A 21,348-nucleotide genomic window follows, 5' to 3' on the forward strand; every position below is an offset into this window, starting at 1 on the left:
ATTTTTCTCTGTTCTCTCTATATTTTTTTTAGGGTTAAGGCCCAAGTATAATGTGGGCAGTTATATGATTAATCATACCACCACAGAGGAACACAACCCAGCTCAAGAGAGTAACATAGCAAAGCAGTGTTTGTACTTCCACAGCCTGACTTGCCGATGCCCCAGTCTGATCCTAGGAGGCAAAGGTCCGCAACAGAGCTGGAAGCCATCTGTGCTGGCATTCCCAGCAACGCTAACAGCATGTAGCTGAAAAGAAAGCAGTTTCTTATGGCCTTTGTCTGGGTTTTTTTGGCATTTTTAAATATACAGACAAGGATAAATTTGACAGAGAAATTAGCTATCTTGATCAATTTATTGAAGCTAATCCCAATACAGGACACTTCTTGTCTCTGAGAGGCTTTGTCACTTATATTCTTAGCAGATGTCTATTCAAAAAACGACAAACTACTTTACAAACAGCAGAAAGCCCTGAGGTCACTTTTACCTACTTTCCTGCAATGCATAATCTTCAAAATTCATTTCATTTTTTCATGATAATTTTGTGATCTCTTTTGATGCTGAAAATGTTATTTTCTTTTCTTTCCTGGGAGGAACTGCATTTTTAATCAGGCTTCCCAGAAAGAGCTTTTGCTGATCTTAATGTAAAAAGAAATCTTCCCCCCACAAAAAAATATATACCCAGGAAATGTTACTTCAGAATGACAGAGTTTATTTGACAGCACAGAAGATGAAATGGCTTGGGTCCTTAAATTGTCTCTTCTCTACAGACCACAGAAGAGCGTTCGGAAAGCTGAACGCTGAAATACGGTTACGTCTAGAGACTGCTTGGCTTCTATTGTGCATCACAGGAACATCTGGAGAGATGCAATTAGAGCACAAACAGCTGCAACGCCCCCACTTGCTAATCTGAATTGTTTCATTGTCACCTTGCGCTCCCTCACCAACTGATGCATCTACCAAGTGACCTGCATTTTATAACTCAGTTCTTAACTGTGTTGTATGATCATACAAATATTAAACAGCAGTAGGTTCACTGGTTTGTTAACAGAGCGAGCAGGTGTCAATGGGCTGACCTGCTGTCTCTGTGAGTGAACCATATACTAGTCCCATGTAACAACCAGATACACAAGCCATGCCCTAAAGCAGTTAGAGAACTCATGCATGACTTGGGATTCGATGATCTTGTCAAAAATCTGTCACTCTCCTAATGAGAGATGCTGCTTTATTCTGCTGATGTGCATGGTGAGCCATCACATATGCGGAGTACCATAAATCCGAGCACAATATTCCAAGCAGAGATGCTCGGATCGCTGGCATTTGCAAAAAGACAGAATAATACAGTTCAGCGCACGTATCACAGAGGAACACAGCAAAGCTCAAGCTGCCCTAAAAAAGCCTGACCAAATCCTATTTGATGATGTCTGCAGTCACAGATCACAGAGTGGTTGAGGTTGGAATGGACCTCTGGAGCTGTTTAGGAATTGTGAAGACAAAATTCATTAAAACTTTTGGCATGCCAAGAAACCTATCTGCAGCTCCTAAGACAAACCATAACGGTATAGAAGTTTGCGCTTCACATATCTTTTCCAGGTAGAGAGGAACGCCGTGATCTTCAGGTACCACTCAGCTAACATTTTATTACAGACATCCAGTTCCAACTGGGGCACAAGAGCCTTAGTGACCAGGGGAAACTCACTTGCCAGAGCATAGGCCTACGGCAGCACCGCTGGTAAGGGTGCTGCCCTTATAGGCAGCACCTATGCCAGAGCATAGGCCTACGGCAGCACCGCTGGTGGGTAAAACCACCCACCAGCACCTATTAATCATAGAATCATTTAGGTTGGAAAAGAGCCTCGGGATCATCGAGTCCAACCATCAACCCCACTCTACAAAGTTCTCCCCTACACCATATGCCCTAACACCACATCTAAATGACTCTGAAACACATCCAGGGATGGTGACTCCACCACCTCCCTGGGCAGCCTATTCCAGTGGCTGACCACTCCTCCTGTGTAGAATTTTTTCCTAATGTCCAGCCTAAACCTACCCTGCTGCAGCTTGAAGCCATTTCCCTCTTGTTCTGTCGCTAATTACCTGTGAGAAGAGACCGGCACCAACCTCTCTACAATGTCCTTTCAAGTAGTTGTAGAGAGTGATGAGGTCTCCCCTCAGCCTCCTCTTCCTCAAACTGAACAGTCCCAGCTCCTTCAATCGCTCCTCATAAGATTTATTCCCCAGGCCCTTCACCAGCTTCGTTGCCCTCCTCTGCACTCGCTCCAGCACTCGCACCAGCTTGGCTATTGCCAAGCACTGACCTGGCAGGTGCACCAGACTGACTCACTGCTGGTTTTAACTGGTGTAGTGGCATGCATTTATCAGCACTAACAGCTAAACTACATCAGACCCCAAAAACAGGGAGGAAAAGAAAAAAGTAAACTACGTGAAGTCTTCTAAGATAAAAGAAAACAGGTCAGGGTTTCTTACCTTTCCTGCAGTATCAGAGATGTTCCCCAACGACACAGACTACAACACAACCTATTCAGCGCAACGCCTTAAGGATAAATCCAAATTCGCTTCTATTCCCCACCACTTCACCAAGATTGCAAGGCTCATTGATGTCATTATTTTACTGAAAAAACAGGATCATGAAAGACTGTGGAACTGCTACAAAACTTCACTTTCCACCACTCTCAACTCTAGCAATTCGTCGTTTTCTTGGGTGTCACTCTTACTTGTTTTGACTTCATCAACAGCTCTGATTTTAAAATCTGCATTTCAAGGAAAATCTTAGTTGTTTAATATATTAGTAAACATCATCTGTTATTAAATAGCACGGGAATAAGCATGAATACCCATGAAAAATGGAGTTCCTCACTATCGAGACATCAGTTTAAAAAACAAGTAACTCTTCGTTTTATGTATGATAATGGCTGACTGTGAAACACTGACACTGCCCTTAGCTCTCTCCGCTTTAAAGTGTAAAGCTGCCTACCTCATTTTCCATTTCGACAGCAAAAAATTTGACAAGACAGCAGTTTATCACCTTGCTGTGGAACCTGCCTTAGGTTTGTCACAGATCTAGTGCTACTCAGAGGAACTTCAGCATGCTGCTTTTACGGAGTGCCTTTGGGAGAAGAGTTACTTGTTCAGAAGTGCAATATGAAAAACAGGACTTGGACTTCCTCCACAGGCTCCTTCCCATCAAGGCTGATCTGCATAGGACCAAGTCATGACAATTGTCAGTCACAGCAAGGTACAACTTCCACCACAACCAGGCTCGTTAGAGGAAGAGGTTGTTTTGGGAAGGGATTCCCATTTGCTGTAGTACAGAATCATAACACAGCATTCAGCTTGCTCAGATAGAAAAAAAGGCTTTAACACAGAGGCTCCTGTTAAAAACAGACCAACAAACAAACGGGTTTGTCTGGAAAATAAAACCCAACTGGTGTCTGCAGGTGAGATTCAAATCACTAGACCTGAACTTGCCCCTCTGCAGCACTAGCTCCAGCTTTGGCCCTGATCCAGAAGGCCTTTTACCTGTGACTTTTACGGAGGTGATTTTCAAAACTGAGCCATTCATGAAACTGCAGTAACAAAAGTCAAGCACCCTCCCTGTCCTTGGGCAAGCACTGAAAGGAACAGCTGAAACTTGCTGCATGTGAGCCCAGCAACCTGTACCAAGAACAGAGAGGCAAGAGATACCTGCATTTTACCCAGGGAAAACAGAACTACTTCCAGATCTTGAAGGATTCTGTCTTCAAGAGACAAAATGATCATTCCAGGATATTTTTTTTTTTTTTTTTTTTTTTTTTTTTTTTACACTGAGAGTGGTGAAACCCCGGAACAGGTTGCCCAGAGGGGTGGTAGATGCCCCATCCCTGGAAACATTCAAGGTCAGGCTGGATGCAGCTCTGAGCAACCTGATCTAGTTGAAGATGTCCCTGCTCACTGCAGAGGGGTTGGACTAGATGGCCTTTAAATGTCCCTTCCAACCCAACACATTCTATGATAATAGAACCCTGGAGACAGGGTTTAGTGAAGCAGTGACCAGGGTTAGGAGGTCAGTGATGAGGGTCTAGACAGAGAACCACATTCTCAAAGCCACCTTGAAAGCCAGGCTTTCATTGCTAGGCTAGGGACATGCCTGCAGCACCTCAAAAATCGCCATATAAAACTTTTCTTCTTAGAGCATCAGCATGAAAATCCTGAAACAGAATACAAGTTTATACTGCCTAAGGTGGCTCACAGTGCACCCGTGAGAGAAAAGTCTCGGTCTTGCCATGAAATCAAAACTATGAACAAAACAATGTTTCCCAAGATGTTACCCCAAAGGAACAATCGTTGGGCCAGTTTAGAGACTAGGAAAAAATATCTCCAAATTATTCTAGCTTGAACTAACACAGGAGATTAAAAGGCACTTCCATGTTAGTTGTAAACTAGTTTGGATAGGAATTTTCATTATGTTTTAGGTAATTTGCCTGCTCTTCCTTCAGATAATTCTGTTAATGTGGCTTTAATATAATCTAGTCTGACCCTCCTATTGTTTTTCCTTTCCTTAAGCGTTTTAATCTGGACCTCAGTCCACCATACCCAAGCGCTTCCGGGGAAAGGGATGAGGGTTATGATAAAAGACATGATAAGAGACAACATACTACTTTGGCTCTTTATCTTTACAGATGGGTTTGACTATCACAGATACTTTGGAACAGATTTTAGAGGCAGGAACAAGGCATTTTCTGGCCCTTCCTGAGTAAAAGCTAGTGTTCTCCATTAGATGGACGTCTCAGGTTAGTTGACTTTTTCTTTTCAGAAAGGTTATTGCTTCCTTTACCCACTTCCAATCCTTTTACCCTATATTTACTTTCACACTTTTAAGTGACAAAAGTATATTTGAAATAATGTTAGTATCATATATTGAGAACTTTTTCATGAGGCAGAAAGGGCAAATTTGTTAACCTTTTTAATTTCAAGTCTGGGATACCATGTAAAATTGCCTTGCTATGAAGGCACGGCCACAGTGGCATAGGCACGGTCGAAAAGGGGAAGAGTGCTTATCCTCAGTTAGGAGGCCCACCTGGTCTGTTTGTGCTGTACAGTACCTTGAGGTAAATCAAACACAATGTCATTTTAAGCAAAGGTAAAAAAAAAAATAATATGAAACTAGGTCTTCAGAGATACAATGCTTAATAAACAGCAGATGTGAAGTTTTTAAGAGGTGACTATCAGAACCTTCCATTTCTTTAGGTATGTTCCAATAAGCCTGACAAGTGCTTTCCTCCTGGCACTGGGAGGACTGCACTAGGATGATTTTACCCCTTCACTCCCCTTATTGGGCTGATGCTTCCCTTGTTTTCATTCAACTCAAAATCCAGACATAGGATGCCAAAGGTCTAAGAGTTGGCTACAGCAAGAGGTGTTTAACAGCTGACACCCGTGCTACAGTGGAGCAGTTTATTCCCAGAAGTCCCTTCCCACAAAACAATAAGAATTCAAGAATAAGGACTGTCAGCATCTCACATGCTCATTTGGCCTGTATAAGGAGAGCACAGACAATAGTGTTTCAGTTGCTAAGCTTTGCACCAACGTCTTCTTTTGCTTATCACCTACGCTAAGTGCTGACAAGAAATGCCAGACTGAAAAGAAGTTCTATTTCTTATATTCTGAAACAAAAAGTGAGGTGTGCTGCATCTCCCCATACACTCACAGCAGATAGCCTGATAGCAAAGAGAAGGAAAGGTGGTTCTTGCCTGGCCTGGCCGTACCTGAGAGTGGGAGAGTGGAGTAGATGTACAATGGGAAGATGCCATTGGCTTCAGGAGGCTTAGAATCAGCCCCTTATGCCTCCCATCAAACTCCAGTACAACACCTTCAAGAAAACCTGGAAATTATGACTGCATGGAAGAGAAACCCCTGCCTATGCTACAGCCTAAATCTGAGACTTGTCTCCGCTCAGTTTGATCATTCTTATGGGATGACAGTCATTGCTTTCTCCACAGGACACTATACTTCAAAGCAAAGTAATATACTGCCTTCACTTACACTAATGCAATCCCCTTTGATTTATTTCTTCTACCACTTCAGTCAACATCCCAGCAAGTCATCTACTTACCAACTGCACATCTGCTTGACAGCTTTAGGGATCTTTCTCAAGCAATAAGTCCTGAATGTCTTTCCAGGGTCTTATGCTCCAGCTCTTTACTGTTTAGAGGATATTGCTCTATTTATTCTCAGCTTCATAGTCCTCTTAATGTTTACCTACCAGCATTGCCATCTTTCAAGCCACTGTACTTACAGATAAGCCCTTCTGCATCTGATTACTGGTCCAGTTATTATTTGCTGGTTTGTCCTCTATATTTAGATGCATTTTACATGTTTGCTGGCTTCATTTTCACACACTATTATCCTTGTCAGAGATAGAGAATAACAGTTGCAGTCATAACAATGATCCTGTAGCCAGCCCCACTATCATTTTGCTAATTCTGTTCCCTGCTCATATCCCCTTAGTCATGATATTCAGAGTTAATAACAACTTGCAACTCACAGTGTGCTGGAAAGGAAAGATGAGGTACACTTTCATCTGGTTGTGGGTTGTTTTTTTTTTATTATTTCCAATAAAAATACTGAGTTATTTGTTAACTTCTAAACTTGATATTTCTACTGGTAATAAAATACACCTCTAAACTTTTATTAACTATCTCATTGAAAGGAGACCTAGGGCATTTTTTTTTAATTAATTAAAAACACCTAGGTGTTGGTTTTTTTAATTTTGTTTCACTTGCATAAGAAAATCTGGCCAGATGAGATGGAAGGAGGATCTCACTGATTTCAACCTTAACCTTATACCACATGCTCAGCAAGATCTTAAAAGAATCTTATTTCTGTTGCAACATAAACCCTCCAGTGCTCAGACCCAGCTATGTTCTACCGCCGTCTTGTCCTGTTTTTCTCATTGGCCTGTATTTCTTAGAACAATAAGACATTTCTAAGTGTCCTTCAACATCCCTATCACCAGCTTGATAGTTAACCCTTAGAGAATCCGATCCCTTGGTCTACTAATGTACATACTTGTAGGTGAAGTGAGAATTACAATGCATTTGCCTCACAGCTGTTCTGCATTTCCTACATAGGAAGGGACTCTACAAATGCATAGCATTACTGCCTGCAGAGGAAACACGACTGTCCAACTCCTCAAGACTTGATCTAGTGTGTCATTGTCTGTTTTCAAGCCTGAACTGTGCCTTTCATTACACTAAAGGTCTCCCTTCCCATTAATCTTGTTGAGCAGCTCTCCTCTCCAAGCTCTGCTGCCCACAATTTGTGATTCCTTATTGTTGAGCATCTATCACATGTAAAATCAGTTCTAAGCACCCCATTACTCACATATTTAGAGATGTCAAAGCAAGGCCTCCATGTAGCTCCCAGAGCACTTTAGAATTCCCTTCTGCTTCCCCATCAAAAAGGCAAAAAGGACACAAGCAGACAGCATCTTATTTGAACTTACCAGGGAGGTAGATTTCCTTATACAGAAAGTTATAAGGAGGAGCAAGGCAAAAAAGGTAACTATATAATACAGTTACAGTTAATGATGCATGAACATCACAAGGTTCAGCTGCTGAAGGACCCAGTCCTGGGTCCTTCAGATGACTTTTTCAGTGCCAACACAATAGAACTTCCCCTGTCAACCCTATACGGAAGCTAGGGCAAGTTTCCTTCCTCATATTATAATTTATATTAGACCACTGTGCACGGCACTTCAGGACTTAGAAACTACCAGAGCTTTCTTCTGATCAACCTGGTCTTCAGCTGGATTCAGGGACCACTTCCATAAACAGTCACAACACGTATACATACAACTACGCCCCAATGAGATCAGGGAAACTTCTGAAAAAAAACACAAAATCACTAATATAGGTTGTCTAAAGAAGTTTCACACATTCAAGAACTTCCATTATTGGGATAAGCCTCAGAGGAAGTTGTGGAGCTCATCTCTAAATAGCATCTCTGAAAACTTTGAATTCACACACTTATTAAAAGGGAAAGGATGATCAATTGGTCTCCAGGGTCTATCCACTGATGGATTCCCTTTCCCAGCACAGGATTGCTGTAGCTCATTCATTCGCTCATTCATTCATCACAACTCTGCAGTTGCGCAAACAGGCTCTGTAAACAAAAACTCCTCACCAGCAAACTCCCACCGTGCTAGCAATATTAAGTGGCAAGCATACCAACACCCTGCAGAGAAGCAGAGGCAAACAGTTCATTGATATTTCTTTTTCCTCTTATTGGTGTAGTTGATACTGTTTTACAACTGATGTAAAAAGATAGGTTACACTGGTAATAAACCTCAATACATTAAGTCTCCATACAGACTGGTTGCTGAAGGCTTAATATCAATCATAATTATTATCCATAAAATGTTATTGAATCAGATCTTAAAAGTTAATGCTGCTTTGTTTCACGAGATAAAGGACAGTAGGCTGGCAAGGCAGAGAAGGAAACATTGGGCTTTTGATCAATCTTCATGTGATTTAAAACCTCAACCGCAAAAGGGACTCGGCACTTCAAATATTATCAAAAATCCTACGAGGTGGCCTAAGCAGAGTCCTATGGCAAGAGTGATTACTCAGAGGATGTTTCACCATTGAACTTGGTACTGCTGCCCAGATGGAGGATTTGACTCTTTTCTTGAACTCAGGACTGGTGAATGCTGCCCTTTAAAGACACCGTGTCACATCTCTGATTGCAATGTGCACTTAGTAGGTAAATCACCCCTGCACCGAGGGGCTTTCCTAAGCTGCAACCTCCCAACACCCATTTGACCCCTTGTTGCTCACAGCATCCCCTTCAGAAATAGACAGTTGCCTTCAGAGCCCTCATGTTAATACAAGAGGCCCATATCTGCAAAGCAGGTGCCCTGGCAGAAGGCATCAGGCAACTGGTTAATGGAGCACATAAGCTGCCCTAATATTTACAGCTAATAAAGACTGATGTCCTCCCTGTCCGCAAACATTTTATTCAGGTTTCCACACTCACAGTATCACTAATCCAGCTCCCCCTTTCCCTTTTTGTAGTACAGTATTGCAATACCCTGAAGCCATTAGTCATCTCTACAAAGAGCCAAAAGGAAGAAGGCAACAACATGAGAGCTGGGAAGAAGAAAAGGGGGCCAGTGCGTGTCCTCCCCACCAAAAGCCATACTGCTTCCCAGTGAGCATGAGACCTTGGCTTATATGTAAAACAAGCCTCATCTCCCCCTTTCCTTGGTTACTCAGCAAACACTAACCATCACGCAGACACTCCAGTGGCCTGTAAAGCAAGGAGAGATTTTTAAAGTTGACCACAGGCTCTAGCCCTTTAAAAGCAAAGGGAACCAGGTTCTGACTTACATACCAAATCTCAAGCCAGCCCTGACTAGATTCTCTGTCTGCCTCTGTAATGCCCCTGTTTTGCAAAGCAGTCATTAAATTTGGAAGCTTTATGGAAGACAACATTTTTCAAATCTAAAAAGTATGCCAAGGAAATCATGCAGAAGGGTAATAGGAAATACTTGCAGGGAGACCTATTCTGAATTGTCTATGTGTAGATAAGGCTCAGAATTCCTTTCCTTAAAGATTTTATTAACCTTTTGCTGATGGAAAGATATTACTGATTGAGAGCTAGATGAGGTCAGTGCAGCAATTATATTCCGAATCCTCTTCAAACAAGGCTCTTGTACAACATAAGAAAAAAAATTGACAAAATTAATTGTTACTTAAACTGAGTCTTTTAGAAGAATAATTAACCTATAATAACTATTCTGGCCTCCTCTCCAGCCCTGAAAAGTAATCCTTTCTCATTAGTTTCAAGTTTAATTAGCATCAATAATGAAACGTCCCTCAGAAATAACCATTGCATCATGCTCTCTAATGCCGACATACGCTGCCCTACAAAAGGAAAAGCCACAGGGAGATTTCTGAATATAGGGAGAGGCTCGGCAGATCACAGATGCTCCCAAAAATAAAAAAGCAAACAATACTGTAAGAAGTGTGGAATATGACAAAACCAGATTTAGTAGAAAGACAAGTATCGCAAACACAGTGTGGAGTGGAGAAGACCCAAAGGTGGTTTTGCCAATAACTGCTGCAGTATTTCCAGCGAGTTACTGAGTCTCTCAACTCTAATTTCATGTTCTTACTCAGCCTTTCGGCTGAAGCAGAGAGAGACATCACTATTTAGTATATTCTATATGAGAAAACTGTATTCAGCACTTGCAGTCTAACATAATCAAATAAAGCTTTTTCCATCCCTGGCTTCTATGATCTCTCTGTAAAATACATATAATAATTGTCACCAAGGTGATAAGGCTTAACGTACTTTGAGAATCTAACGTGAAAGGGGCTATAAAAAACCCAGACATTCTGATGCATCTCAGATAGCCTGTTACTTAATGGGCCAGTAGAAACAGCAGGCAAATGCCAATGTACAAGTTGTAACCAGAGGTCTGCCGCAACTTGCAGAGCTCTGAAGGATCACCATGGAGTTCTAATAAGTGAAGTCACAGATATTCAGCTGCATGTCACAGGCACTACAGGATTACATTCAAAAGAACTACATGAGCTTTCAAAACTGAGCTGAAAAGAAACCTTCAGTAACATAGAAGTCCTAGAAAGAGTATGACATTCGGAGAAACACTATTTTCAATATGCCTACTGATGCACATCATTCGGTACGTACTTAGACTAGTGTTACCTCTTCCTAACAGCCATTATGAAATACATTGCACAAGAATCCACACACAGCCATACCACACCATACTCCCAACCTCACTACTGCAGTATCCCTGCTTTTTACCCCTACACTCACCACCAAGCATTCACCGTTCTTCACCTTACACAGAATCATCTTCTCTTCCTTTGCCTAATTTGTAACTCAGAAATAAGAGCCATGGCTTTCTTCCATCACAAGATTTTGTAAGATACGAGGCCAGAGAGAGTTGCTTCTCAGTAAAAAAACAGGGAGAAGCTTGCAGAAAGAGCCAGCACCTCTTTCTTCACAGCGCACTGCTACAGGGGAATTCCCAGTCCTAAGTGGATTCAGTTTGGGCAGAAAATGTAATTTTTCTGCCTTGACGTAAACATTGGACTACCACTGAAAGACTTTCAAGATTTGCAAACTGAACTAAAGAGTTGCTAGAGACAAGTTATAGAGAGGATACCCCACACTTCTAGAACCATCTAGATGAAAGGTTCCTGCCTAGTATCTCCACTTTGCCATCTGTAATCCAGGAAGAAATAAGCAAGCCACTGAAGTTTTAAACAATCTCAGATCCCCCATTCCACTTTAATTTCTGATACCTTAAGCAGAAAACCATAAAGGACAAACCTTCTCCCACTGTCTCCACAACGTTTTCCATTCCCAGGACAGCCAGCACTGGGTTTGCTCAGCAGCCCCCACTAGCCAACAGCAGCCAACACCTGCAGCTCCTTACTGCAAATGAAGATTGTGCCCAGCTGCACCTGCTAAATACACCCTGGCCAGCTGGCCAAGGGCAGAGGAATCACAGCCCATCCCACTCTACTTTGTGTTTTGTGGGGCTACAAGTAATCCTGGCCAAAGTCCCACGAAATATTCAAATAGCAAATCTAAATTTTACCATTTAGTTTCAAGATAGGGTGGTGTTTTAACAGTCAAAGGCATGACTTATAATTTTTCCAAAGCCAGAAACTCAATCCCTTTTAACATCAAACACAATTGATGCCATTTTTAAGTTTCAGAAGTTTGCTATCACTGGAGTGAAGGAAATAGCAGTCCTATGATTAGCACTGCAGAGATGGGAATAAATCAATATGGTGGGCTCTTCAGGCTTTTACCTTAGAAATCTCGGAGTTCACCCTGTACCTTATTGTCTTTATTGAGGTTCTTAGAAAGCAAAAGTACTGGCAATACGCAAAAAACCAGCATCTTTACCAACGGAGTTCAAAAGCAGTCAAAACTACCTTTGCTTTGCAAAGGAAGTATCTGCCACAAAGGGAAGTATTTCATGTCACATGACATGTCAATGGCAGAGCTGTGTATGTACAAGCCCTTTTCCAAGCCCTGTTCCTCATGTGATTCTCCCCTCCTCGCTGCTCGCTCTGTGCCATACTCACTGAGGACAGGCCCAATACTGCAAGATAATTAAGCTGGAAGTCAAAGCAGAACTCAATTCTTGCAGCTACCCTTTGTAAAACACTGAAGTTCTTTGGTAAAAAGAAAAATAAATGCAAAAGATTAACCGATACGCTGTTTTCACACCATGGAGATCACTTCACATTCAATACCTATTTTTCCATGCTCAATTCTATCTTTGTGCAAGAGTTACTGCTTTCTTTAAAATGTCTGTTGTTAGAAACTAGTCTGGAGTCTGCTTGCAGCTGGCCACCAGCTTTCTACTGGATAGTTAGAACACTTCAACCACGTCATAGATCCTACACAACTAACAAGGGAAGATGATTCTCCTTCACTACAACTGACGTAGTTTATAGCTTTTGAAAGCAGAGATATCAAAGTTCTACCTATGCTGTCACAGGGAATTTCTGAGTAGCCATGCTAAGCAGGATAGTGACAACCATGAAGCTACTCGGCCGCCTCAGTCATAAATCAAAATACTCATGTAAATTAGACTTTAGTCTCAAAATGTGTTTCTTGCCTAAATATTTAAACACATAAATAACTTCCAGCCATTCCAGCTTGTCATTTTAAGCTTTCTGACATTTATTGTTCGCAAGAAAAGAAAGGTCAGACTTATCAAATCTGCATTTATGCTTCCATGACATTTTTCTCCAGCAAAATTTTTCTGAATTAGAAAAACAAGACAAATGTGGCATATTTCATAAAGGACCTTTCTCAGCTCAGCACCGCGGTCTCAGCAGCCCCATTGAGCTCAGAAGCGGCTTCTCAGGAAACAGCTGCTGTGGCTCAGTGGATAGAAGGAGATTTGGAAAGCAGGCAACCTGAATTGCTGTTTGCCATTAGGTCAACCACTTGTGCCAAAAAGTAGATCTCCTAGTCTCAGTACTCTAGCTCTGGGTAGCCAAAGCAGATGCTTTGGTATGATAATTAAAGACAGGAAATGTCCAGGCACAGCACTGAATTTGCTGCCGCTTGGGAAGAAAATCACAACTTGGACTCCCAAGGCACCATCACCCCAAAGGAGCTAGCACTGATACACTGAAAAGATGATACCTTCTTTACAAATACGAGGCTCGTTTATCTGGGAATTTTGTGAGTAAGGGCTAAATGCTGCCAATCTCCCCTCAATTTTTCTACTTTTTTTTTGGTTAATTCACAAACATCGTCACAAACACAGATGCTGTTTCCTATCATGTAATGTTCATGTCAGATGTGCAGTGAACCAAATGACCAGATTACTTCAGGATACAATTCAATCAGACTGTAAAACCACCTTTGATTTTGAAGTATTTCTCTGCATTTGTATAACAAAGCACTTAAGTCTCCCATGCACTTCTTTGCTGTAGGTATTTATTCATTGGTTTTAGGGATAGGGAAACAAAAGCACAGCAAATTTAGAGAAAACATCTTTTTAAAATGTGCCATAAATGTTCATTCAAATAAAAAAAATAAACATAATAAACTGATACTTGTGCCCCTTTGGGTGTTTGTTTACAGATATTTTACTGAACATGCATATGAATAAGACCATTCATAAGAACAATGAGCCTAAAAGTACACAAAATTTGCAGAAAACAGACCTGGAAACCATAAACATATTGTGCATAGTCCTGACTCCCATCGAAGAGCAGCAACACCACATGACTCTGGTCCAAGCAAAATCATATGAAATAGTGATCACAGCATGTTCCCTGTGAACCACTAAAAGACTGAGCATCATTTCTAGCATTATCTGCCAAATATATGCCAACATATTTGAAAGCCCTAAATTTTTGTGGTCAGCATGGAAATAGTGAACAAGGCACCATCAGTCAAGAGAGTCATATGCCATGAGTTTCTTTGGTGCTGATGGAATAAGTAAGTGACTTGGCCAGGAACAGGGCAGGACCAGGGATCATGCTGCCCACAAAGCCAGGCAAACCCATCACTAGGCAACCAGTTTCCTCTTCAAGAGGCACATACAGCTCAAGAAGAGGCACTGTAACTAACTAAATCCACATTTCTGGAGAGCACCAGTGACTGGTGGTCTGGAGGGAGCTACTACAGACCTGGTATTAGGGCAGGAAGGACAGGGAAAGATGTTGCCAGCACACCGAGGATTTGCTGTGATTTAGCAACTGGTAATTAGCATGCAGCATGCTGGCACTCATGACAACCCAAGGTTAGAAAAGCAAAAGCTTGGTTTGCACTAGTTCATGTCTAGAGTAAACTCAAGTGCAACTCAAGCCTGTCCTTAAGCTTTGGACTAGGAAAGCTGGCCTGATAGCTGAGGCAAAGCACAAAACCCCAGCAGAAAAGAGCAAAACCACTTGCACTAAAATGAAAACCTTTCAGAAGCCCTACTGCAAAGCCTCAGTCTTATTCACCAAGTTTTGCCACTGATTTATCAGAAGAGCAAGATCAGATCTCAGATGTTGCATACAGTCAAGGATGAGAGAAAAAGAGAGCAACTGGAAAGCAACTGCCATCTTTTACCAGTTTTCTGCTCAGTATGGCACAACTCCAAACTTTGTTCTCTGAAAGCAGAAAAACAAAACCAAAAAATAACAAAAGAAAAACACAACTAAGAGACCTTGATCAAACGCTGGTGCCTCTTAAATATGTGGAAAGAATCCTGCGGATTTTACTAGAGTCAGATTTCAGCTTGGAGCTCTGATTTTCATTTACAAAATGTCCACTTTCAAAACCACATTTTCATCTAGTCTGAAGTTCTTCCTAATCTTTAGGCAAAGGGTTCCTCCTGCAAATGAGTTCAGGTGCATGGCAGCAGTACCCTAAAGATATAAAACTTAATTGCCTCAGCATTATAATAGCATTGGTATGTAGTGAATGCAGACAGTTTCAGGGAGAATACATGTGGCAAGTTAATAAAATTTTAGATGAAGGCCACAGTGCGGGAGTAATATTTCGCCTAGCCAGAGGATGAAAAGTTATGCATTGCTATTTAAAAAATATAATTGTAATGTTAAATCTATTTCGTGAATGAAAGTACATTGACCTTTAGAGGGAGGAATGACTCATTTTCACCCCTGTATGCCCCTTTTTAACATACGCTTCCCACCTTTGCATATGTAAGTAGCAATTAGTTCTCATGGGAAGTTATTTTATGGCCATTTCAGCTTATTAAACTTCCTGAGTAAACTCACAAGAAACCTATTTAGCAGCATTTGTGGCTCAGGTGCCCTACAGTAAGTGAATTGGTTACCTGTGACATTAACAAGACATAATCCAAATGCCAACGGAGGGTTAGGATGCAAGGGCTCTGGATCGCTGTGGAGCCTGTGTGAGTGTTGAGCACTCATCTGGGACTAACCCAAACCCGTGTCTACCCACACCATATTACCTGTGGGATGGACCTGCCAAGAAGGCCCTCACAAGACCTCTGTACCACATGTGCCACCCTATCTGATCTTAGAAGTCCTGTGAGTAATTTTAGCCCAGCAGCAGTGGATCAGTCATGCCACAGCCTGTCAGCGCTGATGCTCAGACACTTCTTTAATCGACAGTCTCAATATAGAGACAATTTAGGATTTTTTTCCAAGGACGCTCAATAAACTGTCCAGAGAGTATACTGCTACAGAGACCCACTGTTTTTTGACACGAGATAAAGTCCTGTAAGACCAGTGCTAAAACCAGTCGAGACTCTTCTGACAGAAGGGTTCGCTAGCTGTTCAGTTTCCCATGGCAATGTACTGGTTTTGATTAAACTCTTTCAGGAAAGGTTTCCTTGGAGGTAGGGTGGAATTTCCAGTCAAAACCAAAGAAAACGACAGCAAAGTCCGCTGGATAAAAAACTGGCTGGATGGCCGTGCCCAGCGAGTTGTGATTAATGGAGCAAAATCTGGTTAGCGGCCGGTCACCAGTGGTGTCCCCCAGGGCTCAGTTTTGGGGCCAGTCTTGTTCAATATCTTTATTGGGATATTCAAGGGGATTGAATGCACCCTCAGTAAGTTTGCGGATGACACCAAACTAGGTGGGAGTGTTGATCTGCTTGAGGGTCGGAAGGCTTTACAGAGGGATCTAGACAGGTTGGATCGATGGGCCAAGGCCAATTGTATGAGGTTTAATAAGGCCAAGTGCCGGGTCCTGCATTTTGGTCACAACAACCCCAAGCAACACTACAGGCTTGGGGAAGAGTGGCTCAAAAGCTGCCCGGCAGAAAAGGACCTGGGAGTGTTAGTGGACAGCCGGCTTAACATGAGCCAGCAGTGTGCCCAGGTGGCCAAGAGGGCCAATGGCATCCTGGCTTGTATCAGGAATAGCGTGGCCAGCAGGAGTAGGGAAGTCATCGTGCCTCTGTACTCAGCACTGGTGAGGCCTCACCTCGAGTACTGTGTTCAGTTCTGGGCCCCTCACTACAGGAAAGACATTGAAGTGCTGGAGCGTGTCCAGAGGAGAGCCACCAGGCTGGTGAGGGGTCTGGAGAACAAGTCCTATGAGGAGAGGCTGAGGGAGCTGGGCATGTTTAGTTTGGAGAAGAGGAGGCTGAGGGGAGACCTCATTGCCCTCTACAACTACCTGAAAGGAAACTGTAGAGAGGCAGGGGTTGGCCTCTTCTCCCAAGGGAATAACGACAGGACCAGAGGAAATGGTCTGAAGTTGCGGCAGGGGAGATTTAGATTAGATATTAGGAGGAATTACTTTACTGAAAGAGTGGTCAGGCACTGGAACAGCCTGCCCAGGGAGGTGGTGGAGTCACCATCCCTGGAGGTATTTAAGAAACGTGTAGACATGGCTCTCCAGGGCATGCTCTAGTGACCAAGATTATTGTTTGTGGTGGGGTGTTGTGTGTGGGGTTGTGGGTGTGGAGTTTAGTAGGCGTGTGTGGGGGTTTTTTTGGGGTTTTTTTGGTTTTTTGTTTTTTGTTTTTTGTTTTTTTTTTTTGTGGTCGGACTCGATGATCTCAGAGGTCCCTTCCAACCACTAAGATTCTGTGATTCTGTGATAGTCAACAGCAACCTGGTAGCTGGGAGGCTTGCCTAAAATATGGGAGATCCACAGCACTCCAATCCTCTTCAAGCTCGCCCCTCCCTTCCTATGCATTTTTTCTCGTGTATTTTTCCAAAGAAATGATTTAAATTAATTTGATTTTTGTCCTAGAGAAGCACTGGGGGAAGGAGAGGAAGCCAATATTAATTGTGAAAGCAATTCCGAGAGAGGAAAACTCTCTCTTGCCCGATTTTGAGAAGGCCAAGCTGACACAGAAATGGTAGATGAGAAGAGGACCACAGCTTCTCTAAATGGAAGCTTTTTCTTGCAGGATACTCTCTTCCCATGAGGATGAGTGTGTGAGGGAAATCGGGTATTGAAACATTGGCAGGAGAGCCCTGTAGAAATTCCTGTGAACTTTATGGCTTGTCTGTTAAACAACAGCAGTCCAGTAGGTACATCCTCTACTAATTGTTCAGTAAAACACTGAGACAAATTGCTTTACGCTTTGTGCAAACATGCTGTTAAAAAGGGAAAAGGTTCACTCCAGTTAAATACCTTTGAGCCAGTATCAGAGTGTGTAACAGTTAAAGAGAATAAAGCATTATTTGCAGGACTTTGTCGTCACCCTTAAGGTCAATGGGAATTCAGCCCCTTGCAATTTTTTTCTCATCCTAAAACTTAATTCATTCTCCATTCTCACGGAGGATAATTTGGCAAAAATAATTTAGCAAGGTAATTATATCTTTTCCTGGGAAGTACTGCAATCCTGGGCATCTCCAGCAGAGAGGAAAAAAAAAAATAAATCTAAGTATGTCAACATAAGTGAAGCAGCTTTACACTGTTGATGGGAGGATTGTGTTGTTTGAAATCCATTTCCAATTAGCTTAAGCAATGAAGGAAAGGCTCAGTTGCCTTAGGAAGGGCTTTAGTTAAACCCCATACACATTAGCTGCAATGGTGTTAATAATTGCTGGAATCTGCACACTTATGGGCTGGTGGATGCTGCTCATGCTGTTATCACTGTGTCAGCACATCCTGCTGTCGGCAGGGCTATACGGCACAAATTTAAGCGTGGTAGTGACACATGGTGTTCATGTAGGCAGCACCCTCGCAAAGCAGGAAGAATGGATTTTTAATGTTTTTAACAAGCCCATGTTACAAATGTAGTGCGAAGCCATGTAAAAGTATAACTGCACTAAGGTGTCATTGCAAAAAAAAAAAAAAGCACAGATACAATTTTATAGTGACACAACTTATGCACATTAGCAACCTTGGTGTAGAATTAAAGAAGAGACTAGGATTTTTACAGAAAATTATGAATAGCTGCTAGGAGAAGTTACTACTGTGATATAGGTAAATGAGCTCCGTATTCCTTCTGCTCCCTCTGCTTCTCCTATTCTTGCATCCCCTATCATTGTCTTTGCACAACTGTTGCAGTAAGAACAGCAGAGCCTTGTCTCCAACATGATTTTACAGGGGCATAGCTAACTACTACTTATCTATCTGGAAAAACACACGCATTTCTTATCAATAATGAGATAACAGATAACATCCAGAGCCTGTGGGTTTCACCAGCTTTGGTTAAAGCTCCATGTGTGTCGTATTCACAAGATCAGAGCATCTGTTACTTCATGCATATAGCCTTCACCCTGGTTAATAAAAACACACCTTCAACCTCAAAGCAGACAACTGCATGCCCTCCAGCTCCCTTATTGCTATAAGCACCAGAGTTAAGTTGGCATTAAAAGCTAAGGCTGCATCTTCACTGACAAAGAGGGAGATCTGTAAAGCAAAATAACTGCTACTCAGAAGAAATGCCCCAAATAGATTAAAAAAAAAAAAAAAGAGATATAGTAGGTTTTGGTGTCTTCAATTTTTATTTATTATTCTTTTTTTACTGCAGTGTAGCAAGGCAAGACCTGCTGGAAGGTAGAGCATGTTGGCCTCACCTAGCCACCTTGTGGTAGACAGTACCTCTGCGTTATCCCTGCCCGAACTGACACAGGAAGCCCAGGTATCTCACTTCAGCCCCAAGCGTAAGACTGACTCACACCCAGCCTGCTCTGACAGTCTGCTTTGATTTTCGTTTCAGCCAGCAAGGGATGATGGGTTCAGTTTATAGTTATTCAAATTGCTGACCCAGCTTTTCAGCTGAGCATCAAAAATCAGTTGCTCCAACTTTGTATTCAAAGCCCAGCACTGACTTCTCACCTCTTGTGAATTTACTTAAGTATATTCTGTGGTCCATTAAGTACGCAGGTACTCGGGGACACACCATTGACTTCTACACAGTATCATAAAAGCTACCTAACTTAACTCACTGTCACAAATTATTTGGCCCTGCAGTCCTCTATGTATTATATTCTTTTAGTGGGAGAGCCTGAATCAGAGCTTATGTTAAAGGTACAATGCACACACAGAATGGAAATCTTACTTAATCGCTGTCCTCAAGCAAAGATTTGATTTGAGGTAACAGAGCTGCCCCATACTCTGACTGCAAATCACTGCTGTCCAGAAGCAAAATTTTAAGCCAGGTTCTCTCTTCACAGAAGTATCAGTGCTACATGAGTCTCCTCAGAAGTACAACTTCTTGTCTTACTGTAGCAGATACAGTGCAGTCCAATAAAAGATCCTCTGTGGTTTTAAAAGGGTAGAAATTAACTCAGTTCCAGATATGTGAAACTCAGAGGAACGCTTGCTTCTTACAGGTTTATCTGTCAGCCATTACCTTATACATTTAAAGAAGAATAACATTGATACCAATACCCTATGACATTAATGTAGAAATTTGCCGGTCAGTCCCAACTTTGGAAATGTTTCTGCTGCTCCCTGAGGTGTACCGGCACATAACCTTGGAATCGTTGCAGCACTTGGAAGAAGTTTCCCTTTTTAAGATGATATTTCTAAGCTTCGAAGAACATGACCTTACTCTCCTTAGGCTAATGACACTTTAACCTTTGGGTCTTGCTTGCGGCTGCCTGGCACAAGCGAACTCTTGGCTTTTCGTAAAAATCCCTCAGCGCTTTTAAAATAGTCCTCCTGGCCCCACAAAAGCTCCCCCCCGCCCCCGATACATTTTGCACCGGTAAAGCGCAGCCCTTAAGGACGAGCCGTCTGGGGAAGCCGCGACTGCAGGGGGGAGCTGCGCTTTCTGCACCCGCCGGGCTGGTGGCGAGCGGCGCTACGGCGCGGATCGGATGGACGTGTGTCCCGGTGGAGAAGGCACGCTGCTCCGCCGGGACTCCGCGCCCGCGGTGGGGCTCGGCGGGAGTGGGCTCGGGGCGCTGCCCGGCATGCAACGCACGGCTCACCTGCCGCGGAGACGTGGAAGAGGAGGCGGGGGCGGGCGGCGCGGATGGCCGCCGACAGTCCGCGCTCGCTACCCGGGAGGGTGCCGCGGCGCTCGGGCATCAGCCGCACCCGCAGCCGCCCGTCGCCGGCGCGGAGCCACCAGGCGAAGAGCTCGGTGAGGTTGAACTCCAGATGCGCCCCGCCGGAGCCCGGCGGCGGCTCGCCGGCGCAGCCGTCCCGCAGGCTGCCCTCGCCCACCTCCAGCACCAGCTGCTTGGCGCGCCGCAGCCGCCGCCCGGCCGCAGAGGGCCCGCCGGGGAGGGCGGGCGGCGCGGTCCGCGGCAGCCCCCCGCGGGCGGCGCGCAGCAGAGGCGCGCAGTCCAGCCGCAAGCGGCACCGCGCCGCGGCGCGCCCCGGCGGCCCCAGCACCAGCTCCCGCACGTAGGTGCGAAACAGCGAGGGCACGACGAAGTCCACCGCCAGGCTCCTCCTCTGCAGCCGGGAGAGGCCGGGGCTCTCCCGCGGCCCCGCCGCCCCCGAGGCCAAGCTCAGGGCGAGGCAGGCGGCGGCCAGGAGGCGGGTGGGCAGCTTGCCCCCCGCCATGACCCGCCCGGGCGCAGCGGTGGCTGGCAGCGCCTCGCGGGGCGCCGCGCCCCGTCCTGCGGCCGGGGAGCGCTGCGGCGGGCTGGCCCGGCCGGGGAGCGCGGTACCGGGCCGGGCCGCTGCGGAGGCCGGTCGGCCCGGTCCGCCCGGAGCCGCTGCCGCTGCGCGGGCTTTGCCGGCTCCAACTACCCGCCACAACGCAGGCATTACCCGGCGAGCGCTGACATCACGCCCGAGCCCGCCCGCCAGCAGCCAATGCCGTCCGCGGCAGCCCTCATTATGCAAATGTCCGGGGGCGTGGCGGACAGAGACCGGGCGCCCGGCGAGGGGGGGGCCCGTTCATTGAGAGAAAAAATGGCCCGGCGGCCCCCC

At 44.2% G+C, this 21,348-nt stretch overlaps 1 protein-coding gene across 2 annotated transcripts in view; it reads right to left on the minus strand.

Moving 5' to 3' along the window:
* The window catches only part of ALK (ALK receptor tyrosine kinase), a 328,498-nt gene extending 307,360 nt beyond the window's left edge, over positions 1–21,138 (minus strand). For both annotated transcript variants that reach the window (XM_074578928.1, XM_074578927.1), the window contains exon 1: positions 20,394–21,138. In XM_074578928.1, the coding sequence (XP_074435029.1) occupies positions 20,394–20,976 (583 nt within the window). In that variant the 5' untranslated portion in view covers positions 20,977–21,138. The remainder of the gene's footprint in view (positions 1–20,393) is intronic.
* Between the last annotated feature and the right edge of the window lie 210 nt (positions 21,139–21,348).

This window comes from Larus michahellis, chromosome 3 (genome assembly GCF_964199755.1).
Source record: "Larus michahellis chromosome 3, bLarMic1.1, whole genome shotgun sequence".
NCBI classification, from domain to species: Eukaryota; Metazoa; Chordata; class Aves; order Charadriiformes; family Laridae; genus Larus; species Larus michahellis.